This window comes from Ascidia mentula, chromosome 6 (assembly GCF_947561715.1).
Source record: "Ascidia mentula chromosome 6, kaAscMent1.1, whole genome shotgun sequence".
Lineage (NCBI taxonomy): Eukaryota > Metazoa > Chordata > Ascidiacea > Phlebobranchia > Ascidiidae > Ascidia > Ascidia mentula.
This window is the reverse complement of record NC_138571.1, coordinates 4101286-4127642: the sequence shown is the minus strand read 5'-3', so window position 1 is coordinate 4127642 and position 26357 is coordinate 4101286. Positions and strand designations below refer to the sequence as shown.

The 26357-nt window shown below is 45.1% G+C and overlaps 4 protein-coding genes across 4 annotated transcripts; 2 read left to right on the top strand and 2 right to left on the bottom strand.

Annotated features, from left to right (window-relative positions):
* Positions 1-12848: 12848 nt before the first annotated feature.
* On the bottom strand, positions 12849-15443 carry LOC145906921 (uncharacterized). The gene is made up of 5 exons (XM_082994378.1): positions 14973-15443; positions 13835-14903; positions 13399-13597; positions 13098-13166; positions 12849-12945 (listed from the first exon to the last, which is right to left on the bottom strand). Exons 1-5 carry the CDS (start codon positions 15441-15443, stop codon positions 12849-12851), a joined length of 1905 nt encoding a protein of 634 aa, XP_082850504.1.
* A 457-nt stretch (positions 15444-15900) lies between these two features.
* LOC145906920 (uncharacterized) lies at positions 15901-17996 on the bottom strand. The gene is made up of 3 exons (XM_082994377.1): positions 17714-17996; positions 16858-17418; positions 15901-15998 (listed from the first exon to the last, which is right to left on the bottom strand). Exons 1-3 carry the CDS (start codon positions 17994-17996, stop codon positions 15901-15903), a joined length of 942 nt encoding a protein of 313 aa, XP_082850503.1.
* A 1613-nt stretch (positions 17997-19609) lies between these two features.
* Positions 19610-23923, top strand: LOC145906919 (uncharacterized). Its single transcript, XM_082994376.1, has one exon. It carries the CDS (start codon positions 19610-19612, stop codon positions 23921-23923), a length of 4314 nt encoding a protein of 1437 aa, XP_082850502.1.
* Positions 23924-23955: 32 nt separating this feature from the next.
* LOC145906917 (uncharacterized) lies at positions 23956-25407 on the top strand. The gene has a single exon (XM_082994375.1). The coding sequence runs from the start codon at positions 23956-23958 to the stop codon at positions 25405-25407; it is 1452 nt and encodes a 483-aa protein (XP_082850501.1).
* The last annotated feature ends 950 nt before the right edge of the window (positions 25408-26357 follow it).

Genomic DNA, 26357 nt, shown 5'->3' with positions numbered 1-26357 from the left:
TCGTGATACTACTGCCTATTCAAAATCGGACTGTAAAAACCGTTTTGATTTAAGTGCATTGGCTTGAAAGTGGCCAACGAATAGGCGTTTCAATACGCTGCTTTCCATGCCTCGTGGCGATGGTCAGTCGTGACCAAACAACAAACAGGTTAACAGGCTGTCATTTGTTTGTTTTAACTTGAAATTTACTTAAATTTTGCAACGTGATACTACCGTCTAATCAAAATCGGACTGTAAAAACCGTTTTAATTTCTGTGCATTGGCTGGAAAGTGGCCAACGAATAGGCGTTTCAATACGCTGCTTTCCATGCGGCGTAGCTACGGTGGGTCGTGACCAAACAACAAACAAGTCAACAGGCTGTCATTTGATTGTTTTAACTTGAAATTTACTTAAATTTTGAATCGTGATACTACCTTCTATTCAAAATCGGACTGTAAAAACCGTTTTAATTTAAGTGCATTGGCTGAAAAGTAGCCAACGAATAGGCGTTTCAATATGCTGCTTTCCACGCGGCGTAGCTACGGTCGGTCGTGACCAAACAACAAACACGTTAGCAGACTGTCATTTGTTTTTTTTGACTTGAAATATACTCAGATTTTACATCGTGATACTACAGTCTATTCACAATCGGACAGTAAAAACCGTTTTGATTTTTGTGCATTGGCTTGAATGTGGCCAACGAATAGGCGTTTCAATACGCTGCTTTCCATGCGGCGTGGCGGCGGTCGGTCGTGACCAAACAACAAACAAGTTATCAGGCTGTCATTTGTTTGTTTTGACTTGAAATTTACTTAAAATTTGAAACGTGATACTACCTTCTATTCAAAATCGGACTGTAAAAACCGTTTTAATTTAAGTGCATCGGCTGGAATGTAGCCAACGAATAGGCGTTTCAATACGCTGCTTTCCATGCGGCGTAGCTACGGTCGGTCGTGACCAAACAGCAAACAGGTTAACAGGCTGTCATTTGTTTGTTTTTACTTGAAATATACTCAGATTTTACATCGTGATACTACAGTCTATTCACAATCGGACAGTAAAAACCGTTTTGATTTGAGTGCATTGGTTTGAAAGTGGCCAACGAATAGGAGTTTCAATACGCTGCCTTCCATGCCTCGTGGCGATGGTCAGTCGTGACCAAACAACAAACAGGTTAACAGGCTGTCATTTGTTTGTTTTAACTTGAAATTTACTTAAATTTTGCAACGTGATACTACCGTCTAATCAAAATCGGACTGTAAAAACCGTTTTAATTTCTGTGCATTGGCTGGAAAGTGGCCAACGAATAGGCGTTTCAATACGCTGCTTTCCATGCGGCGTAGCTACGGTGGGTCGTGACCGAACAACAAACAAGTTAACAGGCTGTCATTTGTTTGTTTTAACTTGAAATTTACATAAATTTTGAATCGTGATAATACCTTCTATTCAAAATCGGACTGTAAAAACCGTTTTTATTTAAGTGCATTGGCTGAAATGTAGCCAACGAATAGGCGTTTCAATATGCTGCTTTCCACGCGGCGTAGCTACGGTCGGTCGTGACCAAACAACAAACACGTTAGCAGACTGTCATTTGTTTGTTTTGACTTGAAATATACTCAGATTTTACATCGTGATACTACAGTCTATTCACAATCGGACAGTAAAAACCGTTTTGATTTTTGTGCATTGGCTTGAATGTGGCCAACGAATAGGCGTTTCAATACGCTGCTTTCCATGCGGAGTGGCGGCGGTCGGTCGTGACCAAACAACAAACAAGTTATCAGGCTGTCATTTGTTTGTTTTGACTTGAAATTTACTTAAAATTTGAAACGTGATACTACCTTCTATTCAAAATCGGACTGTAAAAACCGTTTTAATTTAAGTGCATCGGCTGGAATGTAGCCAACGAATAGGCGTTTCAATACGCTGCTTTCCATGCGGCGTAGCTACGGTCGGTCGTGACCAAACAACAAACAAGTTATCAGGCTGTCATTTGTTTGTTTTGATTTGAAATTTACTTAAAATTTGAAACGTGATACTACCTTCTATTCAAAATCGGACTGTAAAAACCGTTTTAATTTAAGTGCATTGGCTTGATTGTGGCCAACGAATAGGCGTTTCAATACGTTGCTTTCCATGCGGCGTGGCGATGGTCGGTCGTGGCCAAACAACAAACATGTTAACAGGCTGTAATTTGTTTGTTTTAACTTGAAATTTACTCAAATTTTGCAACGTGATACTAACGTCTATTCAAAATCTGACTGTAAAAACCGTTCTAATTTAAGAGCATTGGCTTGAAAGTGGCCAACGAATAGGCGTTTCAATACGCTGCTTTCCATGCGGCGTGGCGACGGTCGGTCGTGACCAAACAGCAAACATGTTAGCAGACTGTCATTTGTTTGTCTTACCTTTAAATTTACTTAGATTGTGCATCGTGATACTACTGCCTATTCAAAATCGGACTGTAAAAACCGTTTTGATTTAAGTGCATTGGCTTGAAAGTGGCCAACGAATAGGCGTTTCAATACGCTGCTTTCCATGCCTCGTGGCGATGGTCAGTCGTGACCAAACAACAAACAGGTTAACAGGCTGTCATTTGTTTGTTTTAACTTGAAATTTACTTAAATTTTGCAACGTGATACTACCGTCTAATCAAAATCGGACTGTAAAAACCGTTTTAATTTCTGTGCATTGGCTGGAAAGTGGCCAACGAATAGGCGTTTCAATACGCTGCTTTCCATGCGGCGTAGCTACGGTGGGTCGTGACCAAACAACAAACAAGTCAACAGGCTGTCATTTGTTTGTTTTAACTTGAAATTTACTTAAATTTTGAATCGTGATACTACCTTCTATTCAAAATCGGACTGTAAAAACCGTTTTAATTTAAGTGCATTGGCTGAAAAGTAGCCAACGAATAGGCGTTTCAATATGCTGCTTTCCACGCGGCGTAGCTACGGTCGGTCGTGACCAAACAACAAACACGTTAGCAGACTGTCATTTGTTTTTTTTGACTTGAAATATACTCAGATTTTACATCGTGATACTACAGTCTATTCACAATCGGACAGTAAAAACCGTTTTGATTTTTGTGCATTGGCTTGAATGTGGCCAACGAATAGGCGTTTCAATACGCTGCTTTCCATGCGGCGTGGCGGCGGTCGGTCGTGACCAAACAACAAACAAGTTATCAGGCTGTCATTTGTTTGTTTTGACTTGAAATTTACTTAAAATTTGAAACGTGATACTACCTTCTATTCAAAATCGGACTGTAAAAACCGTTTTAATTTAAGTGCATCGGCTGGAATGTAGCCAACGAATAGGCGTTTCAATACGCTGCTTTCCATGCGGCGTAGCTACGGTCGGTCGTGACCAAACAGCAAACAGGTTAACAGGCTGTCATTTGTTTGTTTTTACTTGAAATATACTCAGATTTTACATCGTGATACTACAGTCTATTCACAATCGGACAGTAAAAACCGTTTTGATTTGAGTGCATTGGTTTGAAAGTGGCCAACGAATAGGCGTTTCAATACACTGCTTTCCATGCGGCGTGGCTGCGGTCGGTCGTGGCCAAACAACAAACAAGTTAGCTGACTGTCATTTGTATTTCTTAACTTGAAATTGACTCAAATTTTACAACGTGATACTAACGTCTATTCAAAATCGGACTGTAAAAACCGTTTTAATTGAAGTGCATTGGCTGGAAAGTGGCCAACGAATAGGCGTTTCAATACGCTGCTTTCCATGCCTCGTGGCGATGGTCAGTCGTGACCAAACAACAAACAGGTTAACAGGCTGTCATTTGTTTGTTTTAACTTGAAATTTACTTAAATTTTGCAACGTGATACTACCGTCTAATCAAAATCGGACTGTAAAAACCGTTTTAATTTCTGTGCATTGGCTGGAAAGTGGCCAACGAATAGGCGTTTCAATACGCTGCTTTCCATGCGGCGTAGCTACGGTGGGTCGTGACCAAACAACAAACAAGTCAACAGGCTGTCATTTGTTTGTTTTAACTTGAAATTTACTTAAATTTTGAATCGTGATACTACCTTCTATTCAAAATCGGACTGTAAAAACCGTTTTAATTTAAGTGCATTGGCTGAAAAGTAGCCAACGAATAGGCGTTTCAATATGCTGCTTTCCACGCGGCGTAGCTACGGTCGGTCGTGACCAAACAACAAACACGTTAGCAGACTGTCATTTGTTTTTTTTGACTTGAAATATACTCAGATTTTACATCGTGATACTACAGTCTATTCACAATCGGACAGTAAAAACCGTTTTGATTTTTGTGCATTGGCTTGAATGTGGCCAACGAATAGGCGTTTCAATACGCTGCTTTCCATGCGGCGTGGCGGCGGTCGGTCGTGACCAAACAACAAACAAGTTATCAGGCTGTCATTTGTTTGTTTTGACTTGAAATTTACTTAAAATTTGAAACGTGATACTACCTTCTATTCAAAATCGGACTGTAAAAACCGTTTTAATTTAAGTGCATCGGCTGGAATGTAGCCAACGAATAGGCGTTTCAATACGCTGCTTTCCATGCGGCGTAGCTACGGTCGGTCGTGACCAAACAGCAAACAGGTTAACAGGCTGTCATTTGTTTGTTTTTACTTGAAATATACTCAGATTTTACATCGTGATACTACAGTCTATTCACAATCGGACAGTAAAAACCGTTTTGATTTGAGTGCATTGGTTTGAAAGTGGCCAACGAATAGGCGTTTCAATACACTGCTTTCCATGCGGCGTGGCTGCGGTCGGTCGTGGCCAAACAACAAACAAGTTAGCTGACTGTCATTTGTATTTCTTAACTTGAAATTGACTCAAATTTTACAACGTGATACTAACGTCTATTCAAAATCGGACTGTAAAAACCGTTTTAATTGAAGTGCATTGGCTGGAAAGTGGCCAACGAATAGGCGTTTCAATACGCTGCTTTCCATGCGGCGTGGCGTCGGTCGGTCGTGACCAAACAACAAACACGTTAGCAGACTGTCATTTGTTTGTCTTAACTTGAAATTCACTCAAATTGTGCAACGTGATACTAACGTCTATCCAAAATCGGACTGTAAAAACCGTTTTAATTTAAGTGCATTGGCTTGAAAGTGACCAACGAATAGGCGTTTCAATACGCTGCTTTCCATGCGGCGTGGCGACGGTAGGTCGTGACCAAACAGCAAACATGTTAAAAGGCTGTCATTTGCTTGTCTTACCTTAAAATTTACGCAGATTGTGCATCGTGATACTACTGCCTATTCAAAATCGGACTGTAAAAACCGTTTTGATTTAAGTGCATTGGCTTGAAAGTGGCCACCGAATAGGCGTTTCAATACGCTGCTTTCCATGCGGCGTGGCGGCGGTCGGTCGTGACCAAACAACAAACAAGTTAGCTGACTGTCATTTGTATGTCTTAACTTGAAATTTACTCAGATTTTACATCGTGATACTACAGTCTATTCACAATCGGACAGTAAAAACCGTTTTGATTTTTGTGCATTAGCTTGAAAGTGGCCAACGAATAGGCGTTTCAATACGCTGCTTTCCATGCCTCGTGGCAATGGTCGGTCGTGACCAAACAACAAACAGGTTAACAGGCTGTCATTTGTTTGTTTTAACTTGAAATTTTCTTAAATTTTGAAACGTGATACTACCGTCTACTGAAAATCGGACAGTAATAACCGTTTTGATTTAAGTGCATTAGCTTGAAAGTGGCCAACGAATAGGCGTTTCAATACGCTGCTTTCCATGCCTCGTGGCAATGGTCGGTCGTGACCAAACAACAAACAGGTTAACGGGCTGTCATTTGTTTGTTTTAACTTGAAATTTTCTTAAATTTTGAAACGTGATACTACCGTCTACTCAAAATCGGACAGTAATAACCGTTTTGATTTAAGTGCATTGGCTTGAAAGTGGCCAACGAATAGGCGTTTCAATAGAAAAAACCGTTCGAATTTACGAGCATTGCGTTATGTGCCATGAGGGAAACTACGTCCTGTTAATATCTCTGACGTCATACGAGTGAAATTTCATCCTTCTGCGGAATAATCCCACTCGTTTTACCGCGGGATTTTTATTACCTCTGTAGTTAATTTCGGTGTAAATTTTAGAATGTTGTGATTGATTTTGTTGTAATTGTTTGTCGATCTGATTACGTTGAGAGTGAAAGGATTTATTTAGTCGCGCGTCTAACAAAGGAAAGTCTTGTCGTGCCGCGGCCGGAGCAGATTATTGGCTCTGTTGCTGGAGATTGTCAGAGCATGGAGTGAAATTAACAAAACGCCCCAAGCTCGCTTCACGTATTTGGCTTCCGATTTAAGTCCGAAATTTCAGCACCGTCGAATACGCCAAGGCAGATCAAGAGAACAATTACCTCCATAAGGATGCACGTGGTTTGCCGTATTTCGCTGTCCGGTCTCACAACGTAGACACGGGTGAAGTAACTTTTATGGCAACCATCGTAGATTTTATGAGAAAAGCTCACGTACTTTAGTGTAAAAGTCACTTTGCGCGGCAAGTATACTTGACCACGTGGTCAAGGAATTTAAAATATTTTGAACTCATGGCAGTTCGATCCAATCAAGATCAAATAAAAAGCGATGGTCGGTGATCAGTCGATCGTCAATCTTGTACTGAGTTAAGGTCAACGTTGAGGCTAAGACGCCTTGAGAAATTAACAGGATTCCCTACCCATGCGTTCAGTGCGTAATACACTTATAGATAAATGTTTGTTAACACTTGGAGTCAGGACGATGTTTTCTAATATCCTCCACTACAGTTGCCGACGCTTCATTCCGAGTACGAACACAGTATTGAAATTAGTAGTATATACGTGTCAGAGGAGGGAATCTCATGTCTTAGGGAGATACTCACAGGTACTCTCTGTTTTCCGGTCTTGGTTGGGAGTACGTTAAATTCTCCCTGAACCGAAACGAGAGCGCAGACAGAGAGACTCTATTTTTAGTTGTGACCCCGGTCTGACCTTTGTCGGTCGAGTTGTTAGCCGTTTTCGTCTCGGCGGCCATGGCAAAGAAAAATCGTTTTAATGGCACTTGAATTGCTTCCTGTATGATTCGGGAAAGGTCAAAACCGCGTCATGATTTTAATGACATCATCACGATGACTAATTGCGTCATGATTTTGTCGAGAGCTGTACATATGGTTTCTGCGAGTTGTTTTTATCCCTCCAATGTTGGGCCATATGTATGTTTCACAATGTACAGGTCACTCGCAATACACAATCACAGAGGGGTGTTAATTATGCCCCGCCCCTTAAAATCAAACAGACATTTTCTTACCAAAGTCCTGTTGTATTTCCGATGCTGTTTTCCTATGTTTCATGCAGCTTGCGGCAATATGTACCGTGAACTTAGCTTCGCGCCTGGCAGTATGCTGTTTTGTGGGTTTATTTCCGATAACATCGTAATTCGTCTCTGTGTTCCTAAGCTTGTTTGATCTCCGCCATTGTAAAGCTAAATCGTTTTAATGGCTTGAATAGCTTTCTGTATGATTCGGACGACATCTAAGCGGCATCGTGATTAATGTCATTACTAAGATTGCGTGCATGCGGGCGAGTTAAATAATTGCGTGAATTATGTTCGCCGCTCAGTGGCAATGAAAATGTGATTCGTCAATGTTTTTGATGTCGCTTGCGTAAATTATGCCATTCGGTGAAAATTATTTCGCGTATCGATTTTGAAACTGATCTCGGTGTGGGTTTTTTTGGCATTGCGTTTTAAATTCATGTTGGTATAATTGGGCTCAATTACCTATTCGTACCATTGTAAGTTTGACATTGTCGTGTGCGGGTAACGGGCGTGAAATTTTAAACGCGACAACCGTTGAAACTCATTCGATTTGCGTTCCTCGTTTTTGCGCTAACATGGAATTTGCGCTCCCGTTTACATGCCTTAATTCTGGACCAACCAGAAGTGGAAAGACTTGTTTTGTCGCGCTAAGAATAAAGGAAAATTTCAGCGTGCCCCGTCCAGAACAGATTTTTTGTACTATGATCAATGGTAGCCTGCGTACTAGACCCTACTTGACACCATTAAATTCGCGCAGGGCGCTCCTATACCTCTGACGAGACAGGCGTGCGAACCCTTTTGATACGTGATAACTTGACCGTTTCGCGATTGTTCACACAGGACAGTCACCATAAAGACACGAGTATAATTTGCATCGTGCAGAACAACTTTCTTAAGGGCAGCGAACATCGCACAATCAGTTTGAATGCGCATTATTTGGTTATGTTTAAGAATCCACGAGATTCTTCCCAAATCACACACCTCGCGAAACAAGTATTCCCCTCTCACGTGAATGCCGTGCGAGAGTCAAATATGGACGCCACGTCATCTCCGCACGTTTTTTTGGTATTTCTGTTGTCGACAGGAAACACCTGACAAGCTTCGTATGCGAGCCGGAGTGTTTCAAGGTGAAACTTCGTTCGCTTACGTTCCGAAAAACTTATGAAATGTCCCGTCGTCTCGACAAACACGCGCCTGTTTTAAATACGTTCCGCAAGGCTGAACAAAAAGACGCGCGCGCGATCATAAATAGCAGCCGGCCATGATCTCTTGAAGTGTATTTGAGAATGCAGCCACAACTTGTTAAAAGGCAACATTGATTTGACCCAGCGCGATAGACAGAAGTCGCAGCGGCATAATCACGCTCTGTGTAAATTGGTGAACAAGACAACAGCGGCAAGGAAGTAGAAGTTGATTCAACGCGGTGGATTCCTGTCCGCACTCTTGGGACCTCTCATTGGAACAGAGGTCCCTGCTGTTTATTCGATCCTCGCTAATGGAATTTGTGCAAAAAATGGCTCTGGTTGATCCCAATGTTTCAAAGACAATACGTGACAGGGCACCCGCTGCCATGACACCTGTGGAGCGGGTTTTAACGCAATATGATCGTGAAATATAGAATATCCTAAATGACACAAGGTCTGATGAGGAAAAGGTGAAGGTTGATGGTTAAGCCCTGCAGTGCTATCGAGTCATCAGCAAGGAGCAGACGAAAAAAACCATGGAAATGGCTATAAATCGAGCCCAGCTGACGGCGCGACCGATCGAAAGCAGTCGATTGCATGACAACGCGATCGCTAATAGTTATATCGAGGACCTGATACACAGTGTGTTGCGCAAAAGGGAACTGCGAGACTTGAAACCGACAGGTGAGGCTGAATTTTTCGTGGCACTAAATGACCACAACGCGCCCAAGGCGTTAAGGTAAAAGATCTGAGCCGGCGCCGATCACCTCCACTTCGCACATTGTACGTGAGTCATTGGCGCGATGGCAAGAGACTTAGGTGCTGCTTACCTTAATCCTGCTCATCCTGGTAGCTTGGACGGCGTGGACCGTCTGCGTGCCGCTGTGGGCGTCAACCATGTTAGTGCGAAGCGCTGGCTCTCCAGTCGACCGAATCAGTTGCAAACCGATGCGGGTCGTGAGTTTTTAAACGGGGTTTCTTTCAGAAATAACTTTCCAGGCATCGAATTCGATTTTACGTCACAAACAATCGGGAAACAAAAGCGTTGGTCGTGGAATGATTTAATCGCACGCTGAAGGATCGAGTGTGGCGCTATTTGACGAGCGTCGACAGTGTAAAGTTGATCGATGTGCTGCTGCAAAGATTGGCGAGTTACAATCTTAGCCATCATCGTAACATTGGCATAACCCCGGTCGCGGTCAGTCATGCGAACGAGGAAGAAGTTTGGAATAATTTGTACGGAGAGCGGTCATGTCCGGATACCTGTGCGCCTCCGATCGATGCACCTGTTCGCGTTACATTCGCCACAGCTCGCATTAAATATGGCTATGTTTCCCAGTGGAGTCAGCAGATGTTTTTTAGTCGGCGTAGTGGGCGCGCACTGACTTACAAAGTGTGTGATCACAGCGGTGACATTGTAAAGGGGTCATTTTATGAGCAGGAATTACAGCATGTGGAAAACAGACATACATTTGTGGTGAAGAAACGTTTGCGAACGAGAAAAATGCGTGAAGTCAAACAATACCTGGTGAAGTGGCGACATTACGGCGAGCAGTTTAACACCTGGATCGATGGACGAGAGTCTAGAAGAGGACCCAAGAAGAAGCGTTGAGTGGTGATTTTTCGGCTGGGACGTACCTCGATCACAGGTGGTGTTCGTGTTTCAGATTATCTTCATATATTCTGTGGTCGTGATGAGTTTGCTTAACCTAGCGATGGGGAGCCCTTATCACGGTGGGGAGCCCTTACCAGCTCAGTGGGTTACATATTACCAGCCCCTAAATTGAAAAAAGACGCGATGTTCGCGACCCTTCCACCTTCCATCTACATCTCGGTCAAACACTTCCCGAAGCTGCTGCTGTCAGGCCGGCACACGAGCGCGCCTCGGTGCGACGTTTCCTCGGATTTTTCGGCGGTATTCGTCTACACAGACATCGAAAAGTCGTGCTTTGTTGGTAATACCATGATCCCGCTGCTGGAGATCTTTGAGGCTGGAGGTGAAATCGGCAAAACGCATCGAGTGCGCTATACGCGTTTGTCTTACCATCCGGTTCGCGTGCGATGATTCGACACTTTCGAAATGGCTTTATTTGACGGTAGAGGCAAACCGATTTCATTTCAAGCGAGTGACGTGATAGCGACGTTGCACTTTCGCAAGAAGCCGTTACGCCTTTGACCATGTGTTGCCAAAAACCGTGCAACGCCGAGGTCGACATTCGGGATTATGAGAACTATTACCGCCACCAGGCAGGCAGCTGCTTGCCCCATTTCGCCGGTTCTTCGCATTCGCAACGCAGCCATGGAATGGGCAGATTGGTCAGGAGTTTGGGGCGCGCCGTGTTGCAGTTTTTAGAAAACAGTTTTTACAATCGTGATTGGGCTTCGCAAGCGACTTATTGGCGGGTCGCCCCCCGCGGAAAGCCGCGATAAAGAGATCGCGTCAGACTTCTCGATGTTTTTTGGCCGCCGCGGAGTCGTAGCCTTTAGAGTCGCCACCCGGTGAACCGGTTAAGAAACGCAAACGCAGGAAGGCGGCTGGCAAACGCATGCGCTCGCGTGGCCATATGTTTGCTTGAAGGATGGCGCTAATCAACTAGCGCGCGATGAGCTGCGCGAAAAGCGAGTTGGATTTATTCGCGATAAAGCCCACCCAGACTAGTGTTTTTTTGTCGAATATCTGCCTTTAGCCAACAGACGCTGGACCGTATGATTTTTACATTGCCGCCAAAGGGGAGCACTATATCGACTTGAACGACAAGCAATTATCTTGTATGGTACATCGAAACCCTCTTATCCTTTGGATCCGAAGAACACGCAACTGACCACATCGCTTTAGTACGCGGTTGACGCGGAACAAATGAGCGCCCTGACTCGTGGCTATAGCGGGTTTTAAATACGTGTTGCGTTGGCGGTAGAGAGTTATGTGTTGAACGGTGTAAACGGTACGTCGGCGGACGTACACATCCGGCAAAAGCACTTCCAACTGGATTTTTGAAACGCATTGCTACAAGCGAGCGGCTACGAACTGCATGAAATTGTGGACATTTTATTGACTTGTATTGAAGTTAATGCTGAATACTGCTGTAAACAATATTGTGGCATATTGCTTGACTTACATTTCATATCTCCTGATGAAGGCTGCTTCATAACAGCCAAAACGTCGGGAAACGTTCATAAAATAAAGTTTGCCAGAAGAGCAGTATCCAACAATAAAATATACCTGGCAGCGTCAGTAACAATTTATTGTATGGACCTGTAGTGAAAGATTTATTCGTTGAGTACTTTTGGCGACTAATAGCCTACACCTGGACAGGCGATATGTCTAATCCCGGCAGTAAAAGTGCGAGCTCCCGAAAAACACATGCATACACAGAATAAGACGCAAGAAAACAGAACACAATCACATAAACCATACCCGACTTCATCAAAAGGTTTCCGTTCTGCCATCGAGGCCTTTTGTCACAAAAAAACAACACGATAACACAAAAACAGGGCGCGAAAGATAGTTCTGTGATAAAGGGTAAATTATCTGCGTCCGTTCTGCGCCATAAAATTTTTATTCTTTCCCACGAGGCAACGTCTCCCCCCTTCCCTCAAAAGAAAAGAATAGTGTAGGTGGGAAAAAACACGGCTAAACATGCGAAAGAATAACAGCGTTTAATCTAGTTTGCCCCAATCGGGCTTGATGTAGTGGGGGAATCCGGGGTCAGTAGGAGTTCGCCTTCATCCATCATACGAATTGCACCGAGCGACGAAAAATTTTTGTTCAATTGTGGTAATAACCTGTGATATAATCGGCGAGCACTCTGGAGCCGAATCATTTATAATACTGGCAATCTACTACAATAGGGCCAAATATTTATCGGCTGAGAAAACAGCTTTCGGTTTGAAGCACATTCAACACCATTATGCAAGAGCTCGGCGTTTTTTTTGCGATGAATTAAGACAATCATCGTCCTCGTCCGAGGTGGCGTAGTAAATGAGCAATAAACGGTCAAGGCCGTCATTACCATTTCTTGGGAAAAATGCGCGAGGTTTTTTTTTGGTTTCTACATCGGTAAAAACACATTAACGCTCGCCACACGCTAATGTACACTTTGTAATTTCCTCTTCGTCCGACGTCACCTGATCGGTGCACTGTGATGGATTAAGAATCCCTAAATCGACAAAAATCTCGTCTATGATGTCTGGCCCAACGCTGGTTGTGTCGATTGTATTAACGTCGCTGTAAAATTTAGGGTTCTTTATCGTGACATTACACTATAGCTTATCGCGCGGTGACCATACATTGGTTTCAAAGCCTTCGAACGACTGGAGTAAATCAAAGAAAACGAACTTCTCGAACGGCTGCGATATTTCTACTTGAATGCGTTAGGTTGGATTATGCGGTTGGTCGGTGTTGCACGGAATGTCGTCTTGTGGGCTGCTTGCAAGCATGTTTTGCAAAGCAATCGGTGATTTTGGAGGCCTGCGATAAATGCAATGACTTCCTTTAAATGTATGAATTATGGGAAACGCGCTCTACCTGAAGTCGCTCACGTGTGACGTCTCCGCGGACGCCGGTTCGTTTCGCGTTTTTGGCAAAGCGTCTGACAAGAGGAAACAAGAAAATCAACTCACATCGGGCGCTTCTGAGCGCCACCACAATGCAGCGCCTTACGTCGTTTTATGTTGTCAAGCGAAATAAACCTAAAAGCGAACATGAACGTAACACTAACCACTAAAATAATCAATATATTGCTTGCTTGTGCACTGCTTCTATAAGGGACTGACTATGAAACCACTTTATTAGCACGAGCTTTCGCGAGATTGATCTCGCTTCTTCAGGTGCAGCAAATAACGTGTCAAATAAAATGCGGTTACAGCGCTAACAAGAAAGAAAAAAGGATAAACGCACGAGGAGGTGATCATTGTTGGTCACTTGGTGCCCGTGGCATCTTGGTGCGTGTAGTGACTCATAAAGCCCCAGTCTCTATTGAGACCGTGGTTGATAGAGTCAAACTTTTCGATGTGGCGTTGTTCCGCCGTCTCTCTCGCTAGTCTAGTTTTTCTCCTGACCTTCTGCAGAACCATAACCCTCATGTCTTCAGCACTGTGGTCAGGCTGGTTAAAATGGGATCCTACCGGTTTCTCGTAGTTGTTGTGCCGAATATCGTTCTTGTGTCCGTTCATTCGTTGTCTCAGTGTTTGTCCGGTTTGTCCGATGTACTAAGCTCCTGGACAGCGAGCACACGTTACGGCGTAAATGACGTTGGTTGACCTACAGGAAAATGTTCCCTGTGGTGAGAAACTTTGCCCATGCTTAGTCATGAGTTGATTAGACCGGTGCATATGGTGGCACAATGCACATCTCGCACCTCCACATGGGTATGTCCCAAAGTTCTTCTTGGTAGTAGTCCCCGTGTGGGTTAACAATGTTTTCAGGTTTGGTGGTTGGCGATAAGCGACAACCGGAAGCTGCGGGAACACTGCACACAGTCTGCTATCACCATGCAAGATGGACTGTAGGTCTTTTGCAATTTTTTTCAGTCGTCCCATCGGTTTGTTGTATGTGACGACGATGGGGATTCGTGTGTTTTTGTTAACACGCTGGTTCTCTTGAATAAGCAGGTCTCGTTGGACGGTCGTCGCTCTTGTCATCTCTTTGTCTACCATGCTGGATCGGTAGTCATTCACTATAAACATGTTACGCAGTTCACACAACTGTGCGTTGCAGTCGTCGCCACGGGAACATATTCGTCTGTACCGGAGTGTTTGTGAGTGTACGATGGATCGATACACATGTTTCGGATGGGCACTGGAAGGATGTAGGTATTTGCCGCTGTGCGTTGGCTTCCGGTATATGGAGGTAAAGAGTTCACCGTCGTTCAGCGAAACCGTTACGTCTAAGAAATGCGCCGATGTGAGCGAGTGTTCCATGGTGAACTGTATGTTAGGGTCCTCTTCATTGAAGTCCTCCAAGATAGTTCGAAGAGAATTCTCTCCCCCAGTCCAGATAAAAAAGATATCGTCGATAAATCGACGGTACAATACAAGGGACGGTTTCCAGGTGTTCGTGAATCGTTTCTCTAGATCAGCCATGAAAATGTTCGCGTACTGTGGTGCTAGGCGTGTGCCCATCGCCGTCCCCTTGACCTGAATGTAGTGTTCATCGTTGAAGAGAAAGTTGTTTTGTGTCAGAATGAACTTGGTCAATTGAATAGCAATTTCTGTGAAGTCATCTTCTTCGGGAAGTATTTTATGCAAGGCTTCCAGTCCGCGTCCGTGGTCTATGTTGCTGTACAGGGATACAACATCCAACGTAACCAGGATAGCATCGGGCGGAAGGTGTTTGATGGAGGATAGCTGTCTGATAAAATCCGTGGTGTCCCGAACATAGCTATTGGCGGCTTGAGCGTGTGACTTAAATAATTTTTCCACGTACTCCTATACCATTTCCGTGAGCGTGCCAATACCGCTTACAATTGGACGTCCTGGAATATTCGGTTTGTGTACTTTGGGTAACATGTAAAAAAAGCCTGGTGAAGGGTCCTCGGGAATCAACGAGCCCAGCTCTTTCTGGACACGCTCTGGAAACGATTTAACCAGTTTTACAAGTTCTTTCCTGTATTTATCTGTGGGGTCAGTATCAAATTTATTGTAGTACGTTGTGTTGTTTAGTTGCCGATGGGCCTCTTGTATGTAGTCTTTTGTTTCCATGACAACCACGGCACCTCCCTTGTCCGCGGGTTTAATTGTGAGGTTTTTGCAATTCCGTAGTTGCCGGACAACTTTTGATTCTTTTAGTGACAGGTTGTGGTGAAGTCTGCTTTCTTTGTTAGGAATTTCCGCTTCTGCGCGATTCCGGAAACAGCTTATGTAGAGGTCGAGGTTTGGATTGCGTCCTTCCGGAAGTGTCCATTCGCTGTGGTGTGATTTGGAGTGGGCCTTATTCGTGTAGCCATCTTGTGTGCTTGGAGTTCGCATGAAAATATTCAGCCAGGCGCATGCGGCGAAAGAACGCCTCTAAATCTGCGCATGCTTTGATTTTGTCTAGCGTTGACGCTGGGCAAAAACTAAGACCCTTCCGGTGAAGTGATGTTTCGCCACTGCTAAGTTTATGTGAAGATAAGTTTATTGTACCAGTATCACCTCCTATAGTGTTGCGTGTACTTGAAAGTCTTTCTTTTCGAAAATCGTCTAGTTTCCGTTTCTTCTTGTTGATAGCTTTATGCAGAGCATATAGTTATATCGACATGTAGCCAAGTTAATAATATCCGTGTCGTTATCCCTTGTACCACGAATGCTTGTTATTAGATTATGTTGCTTGCTGTACATAATTCTTAGTAGGTAGTTTTGCAGTTTAACAGAGACTTTTCTGCACAGCTGTTGCGACCGCTCAGTGATGAAGGTGTGTTTTAACGGATTGGTTACTCTGATGCCTTTAGGTATCATGTTCTCCTCCTTGCACTTCGAGAGAAAATATAAATTCGATCTCACTTGCGCAAGTTCCTGCATTAGATGGCTCGGACGCCGTTGCATCTAAAATAATCGCAATAACAAATTAAACATCTTGCCGCAATCCTCACAAATCGCACATTGGTTACACTTATTTTCATGTTATATGACATCATCGGTGCATCTCACAAAATCCGCAATGAAATTTAAAAGGAAATGAACAAAATAATCGGACGGAACTTGAAAAGGGATATGCACAGATTCGCATTGAGGTTTCCTTTCCTTACATTGTACAAATTGGCAGTAAAAGGTGGATCAGAATATGGTCACCGAAGACTGAAAACGCTAAAATATCATATGGAAAAGCGACCAGTTGGATTCGCCAAACGTGAAATACACGCATATGGGAAATCGAGAGAGCAACAGGGCGTGACGAATATTTCAAATTGTCAAATTAACTTGATGAGATGATCATATTGCCTCAAGAATGGGGCATAATTAAAAGAGTGCATCAAAGGGTGCATGTGAAACAAGACATATGGTCCGACTGAATCGATAAAATTTGGGCAATAGGGGTGTGTCATTTTGTTATGTCGATGTAATCGGAAATAAACCGACAAAACGGCATTCTTCCAGGCGCGCAGCTAAGTTCACGGTACACGTTGCCGCAAGCTGCATGAAACATAGGAAACCAGCATCGGAAATACAACAGGACTTTGGTAAGAAAATGTCTGTTTGATTTTGTGGGGCGGGGCTTAATTAACACCCGTCTGCGATTGTGTATTGCGAGTGACCGGATAATCAAGCCTGTACATTCTGAAACATACATATGGCCTGTGGCGTGCTTGCTCTTTATTCGTCGTAAATCGAATGATGCGAACATGGCGTGACACGTGACACGTAAGAGAATCACAAGAAAAAGGCAACACGCACTAAAACTTACACAACCCGCGACGGTACATCTTTACAACATATTGTGTCGCTACATTACTCCCCCCCAGAAGCGGGTTTTGCACCTTTTGGAGGTCGGCCTCTTTTTTAGCCTTTGGTGTAAGAACTGACTGTGTTGCATCAATAAAGGCCGGCTTAAGGCGATCAATGGAGACTGTTTGCCGAGTTCCAGAAATATCTAACACAAAATATTTGTCGTTGCGCTTTACAACATGAAAAGGTTCCTGATATGGTGAATTTAAAGGAGGACGGTATCCATCTTTTCGAACAAACACATACTCGCAAGTAAAAAGCAAATCAGGAACAAAAGTACGATAAGTTCGATGGCGGGACATTGGTACAGGTAGAACACGGAAAACGGAACTGCGAAGCGTTTTAAGAAATTGCGAGGGTTCAACGGCAGTGGTGGTGTGCGGAATGCAATCACCCGGTACAGCGATCGGTTCGCCATAAACCAGCTCAGCGCTGGAGGATTGAAGATCATCTTTCGGCATGGCCCTGATTCCCAGCAACACCCATGGCACCTCATCTATCCGTATTTGAAGAGTTGAGTCTGGCCATTAAGGAACTTTTTAAGTGTCGGTGAAAACGTTCCACAAGACCATTTGCCTGAGGGCGGAAAGCTGTTGTGCAGTTGCGCTTAATACCAATAACATTGGTAACAGTCGCCCACAGATGCGATGAAAATTGCGAACCTCTATCGGAGGTAACTTGACATGGAACTCCAAATCGGGCTATCCAATGGTGAATAAGAGCACGTGTGCAAGTTTCTGTTGTAGCATCGGGCATGGGTATAGCCTCAGGCCACCTAGTAAACCGATCAACGATTGTAAATAAGTATTTGTTACCTTGGCATTGTGGAAGAGGCCCAACAATGTCAACGTTGATGTGTTGAAAACGGCCTGCATGCTTCAATGGTGCACGCGTGTGTCTGCCAACTTTTGCCTTCTGACAAGCATTGCACTGTTGAGCCCATGTGCGAACTCGCTTATTCATGCCATGCCAGACGAATTTACTTGATACCAGCTTCTGTGTGGTTCCAACAGAAGGATGCGCCAACCCGTGAATCACGTCAAATACACGACGTTGCCATGGTTGTGGAATGATTGGTCGAGGGGAACCGGTTGACATGTCACATAAGAGCGTTAAACCGGGTTCAAACTTTATGTCCTAAAGCTTTAACTTGGTAAGCGCTGTGCGGTATGCTTGTACTTCTTGGCTTTGTTGAGCAGCAGCGAGGGCGTTGTAATCAAGGTCAATATGTGATTGGTCTGCAGAGGCAATGAACGACCGGGACAATGCATCTGCAACAACATTTTGTTTTCCTTCTATGTGTGTAACATCCGTTGTAAATTCGGATATAGCAGTTAAATGGCGTTGCTGTCGAGCAGAAAAAGGTTCCGACTGCTTCTTCAGAGCGAATGTTAAAGGCTTGTGATCAGTGTACGCGGGGAACGTTCGACCTTCAAGAAAATATCGAAAGTGGCGAAGAGAAAGATGCAACGCCAAAAGCTCACGATCAAAAGTGCTTTACTTTGTTTCTGCGGGTCGCAGATGCTTGCTAAAGAAAGCCAATGGCTTCCAAATTCCATTGATTTGCTGCTCCAATACCGCGCCAATAGCTTTATCCGACGCATCGATGGTTAATGCCGTTGGAGCCCGTGGTTGCGGATGGCACAAAATGGTTGCACGTTGCAGAGCCATTTTTGCATTTTCAAAGGAGGCATTTAATTCAGGTTTCCACTGCAGCTGTAATTTTTTGCCAGAAAATTGTCTATAGATTGGGGACATGATTTTAGCAGCCGCAGGAATGAAACGATGATAAAAATTAATCATACCAGCAAACTCTTGTAGGCCCTTAATCGTAGTTGGGGGCGGAAAACGTTGAATGGATAAAACTTTGTCCGGAAGTGGCTGAGCACCGTTGCAATCAATTCGATGTCCCAGAAAATCAATTTGCGTTTTTCCGAAAACGCATTTATTCACGTAAATGACAAGGCCATTGTATGCAAGTCGTTGAAATAGTTGTTTGAGATGTGTGCGGTGAACCTTTAACGAGGAACTCGCAACCAGTATGTCATCTAGGTAAACAAAGGTGAAATCCAATGTTACATCGCCACTGTTTTATGTGATGTGTTGATAATTGACGTCAGCACAATGTACCGTTGTTACGTCACAAATACCGTTGTTCCCGTAGAACCCCAGTGCCTGCCTGTACTGTTGTTGACTGAGTTTTGTCCTGGTTAGTTTTCTGCTGTATGAAACTAATATTATGTTCTATTTGAATAAGATAAATTAAGGCAATTTAAGTGCAAGTTGAATCTGCTAACGTTGTTTCCTGCTGTGTTATTGATTGGGAAGAAGCCGATATTTTTGTGACTGGTTCCAAAATAGTTCGGTAAGAAATTGTGCATTTAATTTCAATGTTTTTGGTCGCTAATTCAACGCGTGTTGTGTAGAAACCGCAGCGTCTTTGAATAAAGTTGAACCGTTCCTTTTGAAGAAGAAGCGTGTGCGTTAAGAACCATTGAGGAAAACCCGTCTGTTGCACTGTCCGGGCGCAACCAGTCACGCCCGTCTGACTGCCAAGGGCAGCGCAACATCGTTTCGAACTATCTGGATTTATTCTCAGCCCGTTTCGAATTATTGGATTTATTCTCAGCCCGTTTTGAATTATTGGATTTATTCTCAGTCCGTTTCGAACCATTTGGATTTATTACCATTGGGATTTATTACCATTCGAAATGTGTGATCCTGCTTCACCGTCTTCGTCTTCCACAGTCGAGGACCCGGCGGTTTTGCTGGTATCCAGCTGCGCGCACGCATGGCAACAATCTTGCCTGCATGTTGAAGAGTTAATGCTGAAAATTGACAACGCTGTTCTTGTTAAGGAATACCTGCCACAGATGGAGAAGTGTTTTTCCGACCTGATTAATGCCTATGCGCCGCTTGCTGAAAACAGCGAAGAATTGGCTCTAGCAAGACAGGATTGCCAGCGCGCAAAACGTGAACTCGATTCTCGTGTGGCGGAGTGGTTTGCCGACGCCAAGAAGTCATCTGGGCGTCGGAAGACTATATCAAGCCGATCGTCAAGTTCACATGTTGACGTACATAGCTCTGTTTCCTCCACCTCCTCGATTACCCGTCAAAGAATAGCCGCTCGTGTTAAACTTCAATTGGCTCGGGTGTCACAGCGTCAAGTCAATGAAGATGCTGAACTTGCAAGGCGCCAAGCAGAACTTGATGCTGACCTTGCAAGGCGTCAAGCAGAACTTGATGCTGAACGAAGAAGAAAACAGGTCGACGATGAGGTTGAGATAGCCGAGGCTGAAGTACGTGCGTGGGAGGAAGAATCCATTGCTGGAGATCCCCTGCTGTGTGACCCAAGACACCCTCCCGTGACAAGTTCCTCTGTTGGGGGGCTTCGACCTGAGTTAAATATTGCGCCGGTAAATGCGTACCAACCTGCTGTCCCTGTCGTGCCACGGTCACACCCAACTTGCGTGGATACGAAGCCGTTTTTCCCGCAATCTGTCAGCGCACCCGTTGCTAAGTCATATCAAGGTCCTGATCCCTTTCCGTCGAACATACAGGATGTTGTCTCTCCGTCGCGTAGATACGTCCCAGAAGAGGACTTCATACAACAGCGAATCGTTTTGCCCCAGCCCGCGGTCAGAAAGTTTGATGGCGATCCGTTGAACTACTGGTCATTTGTTCGTGCTATTGAGTCCCATGTTCATAGCCGAACGAAGTCCCAAGATTCACGGCTAGTTTGTTTGTTGCAATTCTGCGAAGACTTCATTGCTGCGAAACTTGAGATCTACAGCAAGGATAAGATCTCAGGATACTCCAAAGCCCGTTCCCGACTTGAATACGATTACGGACAACCCCATATTATTGCCAACGCATGTGAACGTCGGCTCAAACAATTTCCGCCAGTCAAGCAAGGTCGACCAAAAGACCTGATGGAATTTTCTGACCTTTTAGAAAAGTGTCGCAGCTCACTCGAAGATATTGAGGAGTACGCGAGCTTGAACTCCTTGGATACGTTAAGACAGCTAATTCGAAAACTGCCGTTCCGGCTTCAAGAGAAGTGGATCGAACGTTCCGTTCAAGTGCTCGACGAGACTGGATCCCAAGCCGGATATCTCGCCTTTACAAATTTTGTCGTAGAGCGAGCGCGCATCGCCAACTCGTTGTTCGGTGTCGAGGCTGTCTACGAAAGCGTGCACGAAAAACCCGTCCCTGTTTCGGTAAAGAAGGGTCCTCGTGCTGCTGCGTACAACATCTCGTCGTCGACATCCAGTCAGCCTCGAAGTCAAAACCCACCTACTCCCGTTTCATGTGCGTGCTGTAACAAGCCTCACGACCTGTCCAAGTGCCCGAAATTCGACGGAATGTCTCCCCAGGATAGACGCGGGTTTGTTGTCACAAATGGATTGTGTTTTAAATGCCTTTGTTCAGGTCATCGTTGCGGGAAATGCACGATTCGCAAGCCATGCTCGGTAGAAGGTTGCACTGGCACTTTTCACCACACAAAGTTGCATGGCGCCTTTCAGAAGAGGCGACCCGGCAAGATTACAGAGAACCCTGCCCCGAAGCCACCGCCGATAGAACAATCGGCAACGATAATGGAAGCTACAACGGACAACTGCGGAGTCTACCTCAACGTCGTTCCCGTAAAGGTCAGACACAACAACATCGAGGTAAATACGTACGCTTTTCTTGATCAAGGTTCTACGTCTACATTTTGCGAACAAGGTCTGATTGATAAACTTGGTCTGCAATCCAAGGATCGAAAGATTTGTCTGAGCACTCTGACAGATCAATCGCGAGTGTACCAAGGCTCCACTGTGTCCTTCACCGTCATGCCGCTTGATGACGGAGAGCCGTTGTTGTTGCCGGAAGTGCTGTCCATCGACAAAATTCCCGTGTCGCCGAATAGGATCCCTGATGCGAAGAAGCTTGCGGAGTTCAATCACCTCAAGGAGTTGCCCCTGCGTCGCCTGGAAGGGGGAACTGTGACGATACTGATCGGAGCCGATAACCCCGCAGCCTTCCACGTACAGTGTACACGTTCTGGACCGCAGGGGACACCTTGTGCTGTAAAGACATCTCTTGGCTGGTCACTCTTTGGTCCCGCACTTGGTTCGTCTGCAAGGAGCGAAGCACATGTCCGTTTTTTAAAGGTTGCACAAGTCATGTTCCAACGGGAGATAGAGTGTTTGTGGAAGAGCGACTTTGGCGACGGAACATCAGTATTCGACATACCCTCATCCAGGGAAGATCGAATTGTTTATGACACGATGAAGGCATCGGTGAAGCATCAAGATGGACATTTTGAGCTCCCATTACCTTGGAGACCTGGAATCGAAAAGTTGCCACCCAGTCAACAGATGGCGGAAAAGCGGCTGGTCGGTTTGAAAAGACGATTGTCTAACAACGATGTTCTGCGAAAGGGATATGTAGACACGGTGCAAACGTACATATCCAAAGGATACGCCGAAGAAATTCCCGACAACAAGGTCGTGACAGACAATCGCATCTGGTACTTGCCGCACCACCCAGTATTTAACGCACACAAGCCTGACAAACTTCGTGTGGTCTTTGATTGTGCTGCCCGAAGCAGAAGCGTCTCACTGAACGACGCACTGATGCAAGGTCCTGATTTTGTAAACAGTTTGGTTGGCGTGCTAACCCGTTTTCGCTGTCAGCCAGTTGCCTTGATTGCCGACATCGAGGCAATGTTCCACCAGGTTCGGGTGGAACCCCGTGATCGCGATGCACTTCGATTTCTCTGGTGGCCCGGTGGAGATCTGACCAGTACACCGACGCCTCACCGGATGAAAGTGCACTTATTTGGTGCAACGTCCTCTCCGAGTTGCGCCACCTTCTGTCTGAGGCAGACCGCAGATTTATTCGGTAAAAACTTTGATCCACAGGTTGAATCCGTTTTGCGGCGCAATTTTTATGTGGACGACTGCCTCGCATCCGTCAAGGATATAGAAACTGCTATCGCTGTTCGTCTTCGTTTGAAAGACCTGCTAGTCAGAGGAGGATTTCGCTTGACAAAGTGGCTTTCTAACGAACAGCGCGTTTTGGAGTCGGTTCCCGAAAACGATCGAGCAAAGGTTGTGAAATCGCGTTGCCTTGATAATGCTACGCAACAGAGAGTCCTTGGTGTTCATTGGTCTGTTGCGGAGGATGCATTTCGGTTCAAAGTCAAACTACCGAGCAGGCCGCACACGCGTAGAGGAATCCTTTCAGCTGTCAGTTCACTTTACGACCCTCTGGGTTTCGTATCTCCCGTGATTCTAAGGGCCAAGTTATTGCTGCAGGACTTGTGCAGAATGGAACTGAATTGGGATGACGGCATTCCGGAATTGATATCCGATAACTGGAAGAGGTGGCTTGCTGAGTTGCCTCACTTAAGCAATGTTGTCGTTCCACGTTGCTTCAGGTCTTCGGAACTGAAACCTCCATTGAAGTATCAACTGCATCATTTCGCTGACGCATCTAAGTATGCGTATGGCGCCGTGTCATATCTTCGCATCGAAGACGATCACAGGACAGTGATGTGTTCTTTTCTGATTGGAAAATCCCGACTTGCCCCGTTGAACACGAAGACGATCCCTCGACTGGAGCTCACCGCTGCTGTGCTCGCTGCGAGGTTGGATCGCCTCATGAGAAAGGAACTAGACTTGCCCATTGAAAGTTCAGTTTTCTGGAGTGATTCCACTGCTGTTCTGTTAAGCATTCGAAATGCAACCAAACGGTTTCCAGTTTTTGTCGCCAATCGCCTGGCAAAGATTGAGCGACTGACCGACATTACGAATTGGAAACACGTTCCTACAAAATTAAATCCCGCAGATGATGCCTCAAGAGGTCTACCCGCTGATGCCCTTGTCAATTCGAGTCGCTGGTTAAAAGGCCCAATGTTTCTCCTGGAGCCAGAAACCAACTGGCCGTCGCAACCGCCTCCTGTACTGTTAACGTACATCAGCCGAAGCACCCCATGGATCGAATCATTGAACGTTACTCGTGCCTACATCGATTAAAGAAAGCCGTGGCCTGGTGGATGAGATTTAAGATGTTTTTGATACATCGAAGGAAATTATCAGTTGTCCCGTCAACTAACATTGGCTTGTCTGAGTTGAAGATCGCCGAGTTGGAACTTGTCAAGTACGAGCAGCGGAAAAGTTTTGCTTCACTTCTCTCTGCATTAAGTGGAAATTCTCGACTGAAAAAGACTGACTGCAGTCGTTCTGTGTACAAGTTAAACCCTGTTCTGGTTGATCAAGTGCTCCGTGTTGGTGGACGTTTAGACAAAGCGCCGATAAGTTTCAACGCGAGACATCCTGCAATCATGCCCCATTCTTCGCATTTGACTGACCTATTAATCCTGGCCCATCATGAAAGAGTTGGACACTCCGGGATGGGACACACCTGGACTTCAGTTCGACAAGACTACTGGATCATCAAGGGCGGTGTTGCCGTACGGCGCGTGCTTGGAAAATGTCTGTCTTGTCGACGCCGCAATGCTCAACCGGGTCGGCAGATGATGGCCGATCTGCCGTCGGCTCGCTTGGGAATCGCTGAACCTCCGTTCTCCAATGTCGGAATTGACTATTTCGGTCCTTTTCTGGTGAAGCAGGGTCGCAGCGAAGTGAAACGTTACGGTTGCGTATTCACCTGCCTTACAATCCGTGCCGTTCATCTGGAAGTTGCCCACAGTCTGTCTACTGATTCGTTCATAGCTGCCCTTCGTCGTTTCATTGGGAGACGCGGAGCACCAAAGCATATCTTCAGCGACAATGGCACAAATTTTGTTGGTGCCGAGAAAATACTGAGAGAGTCGTTGCAAGCATGGAACCAGCTTCAAATCTCTGATTTTCTGCTTCAGAAACAGACGTCGTGGTCATTCAACCCTCCTGCTGCAAGCCACATGGGTGGCGTTTGGGAACGTATGATTCGTTCTGTTCGTCGGATCATGTCCTCGCTTGCTGGTTCCCAGGTGATGTCTGATGAAGTCTTGGAGACCTTGTTTGTGGAAGCTGAATCCATAATCAACTCAAGACCCCTTGTCCCGGTGACATTTGATCATAGGGACGAAGAACCGCTGACCCCGAATCATCTCCTGCTGATGAGAGGATCGCCCAACCTGCCTCCAACGATTGCAGAGAAAAAGGATTGCTATACAAGACGGCGTTGGCGTCAGGTGCAGTTTCTCGCTGACCATTTCTGGAAGAGGTTCATGAGAGAATACCTGCCGGTTATCACTGCTCGTCCCAAGTGGCATGATTCTCATCGCAACTTTAAGAAAAATGATGTCGTCCTACTTGTGTGCGAATCTGAGTGCCGTTCAAAATGGGCGATCGGTCGAATCATTGAGACGTACCCCGATGAAAATGGAAAAGTTCGCATTGTGCTCGTTCGGACGAGCAGCGGTGTCTTTCGGCGCCCTATCACAAAACTGTGTCGCATCGTTGATTCTGATGAGACCTCCTCAACCTTTCCGAGCGATGTCAGCTCGGTTTGCTAGATAAACTCCGGGTAACTGCTCGGTTTTCTGAAGATACCTTTGGACACTCATTTCTCGCCGCGATACGCACGATATTGGCGAAGTGTTTGCAAAAATGTTTCATGTCATTCCCACATTTTGGGGGGGAGTGTTACATCGCCACTGTTTTATGTGATGTGTTGATAATTGACGTCAGCACAATGTACCGTTGTTACGTCACAAATACCGTTGTTCCCGTAGAACCCCAGTGCCTGCCTGTACTGTTGTTGACTGAGTTTTGTCCTGGTTAGTTTTCTGCTGTATGAAACTAATATTATGTTCTATTTGAATAAGATAAATTAAGGCAATTTAAGTGCAAGTTGAATCTGCTAACGTTGTTTCCTGCTGTGTTATTGATTGGGAAGAAGCCGATATTTTTGTGACTGGTTCCAAAATAGTTCGGTAAGAAATTGTGCATTTAATTTAAATGTTTTTGGTCGCTAATTCAACGCGTGTTGTGTAGAAACCGCAGCGTCTTTGAATAAAGTTGAACCGTTCCTTTTGAAGAAGAAGCGTGTGCGTTAAGAACCATTGAGGAAAACCCGTCTGTTGCACTGTCCGGGCGCAACCAGTCACGCCCGTCTGACTGCCAAGGGCAGCGCAACACCAATGATTGACAAACAGAATCCATAAGTCTTTGAAAAGCTTGAGCAGCGTTCTTTAATCCAAAAGGCATGCGAAGGAACTCAAATAAACCAAAGGGGGTGATGACGGCTGTCTTTGGAATGTCGGTTTTAGCAACTGGCACCTGGTGGTATCCGCGCACTAAATCAATTTTTGAAAACACTTTTGCTCCATCAAGCCGAGAACTAAAGTCCTGAATGTGCGGTATATTGTAACGGTCTGGTACTGTGGCAGCATTCAGACGGCGATAATCGCCACACGGTCGCCAATCACCGGAGGTTTTCGGCACCATATGTAATGGTGATGCC

What these genes read in the sequence shown, in the direction of transcription:
- LOC145906919 (XM_082994376.1), top strand. Translation starts at nt 19,610, where the DNA reads ATGTGTGATCCTGCTTCACCGTCTTCGTCTTCCACAGTCGAGGACCCG.
- LOC145906917 (XM_082994375.1), top strand. Translation starts at nt 23,956, where the DNA reads ATGTTTTTGATACATCGAAGGAAATTATCAGTTGTCCCGTCAACTAAC.
- LOC145906921 (XM_082994378.1), bottom strand. Translation starts at nt 15,443, where the DNA reads ATGCGAACTCCAAGCACACAAGATGGCTACACGAATAAGGCCCACTCC. An exon ending in TTTTTTACATGTTACCCAAA is followed by an intron (nt 14,904 to 14,972) that starts GTACACAAACCG and finishes GAAATGGTATAG; the next exon opens with GAGTACGTGGAAAAATTATT. An exon ending in CAAGATGCCACGGGCACCAA is followed by an intron (nt 13,167 to 13,398) that starts GTGACCAACAAT and finishes GTTCGCTTTTAG; the next exon opens with GTTTATTTCGCTTGACAACA.
- LOC145906920 (XM_082994377.1), bottom strand. Translation starts at nt 17,996, where the DNA reads ATGTCAACCGGTTCCCCTCGACCAATCATTCCACAACCATGGCAACGT. An exon ending in GCCTCTTCCACAATGCCAAG is followed by an intron (nt 17,419 to 17,713) that starts GTAACAAATACT and finishes CTTAATGGCCAG; the next exon opens with ACTCAACTCTTCAAATACGG. An exon ending in GATGTACCGTCGCGGGTTGT is followed by an intron (nt 15,999 to 16,857) that starts GTAAGTTTTAGT and finishes CGATTATTTTAG; the next exon opens with ATGCAACGGCGTCCGAGCCA.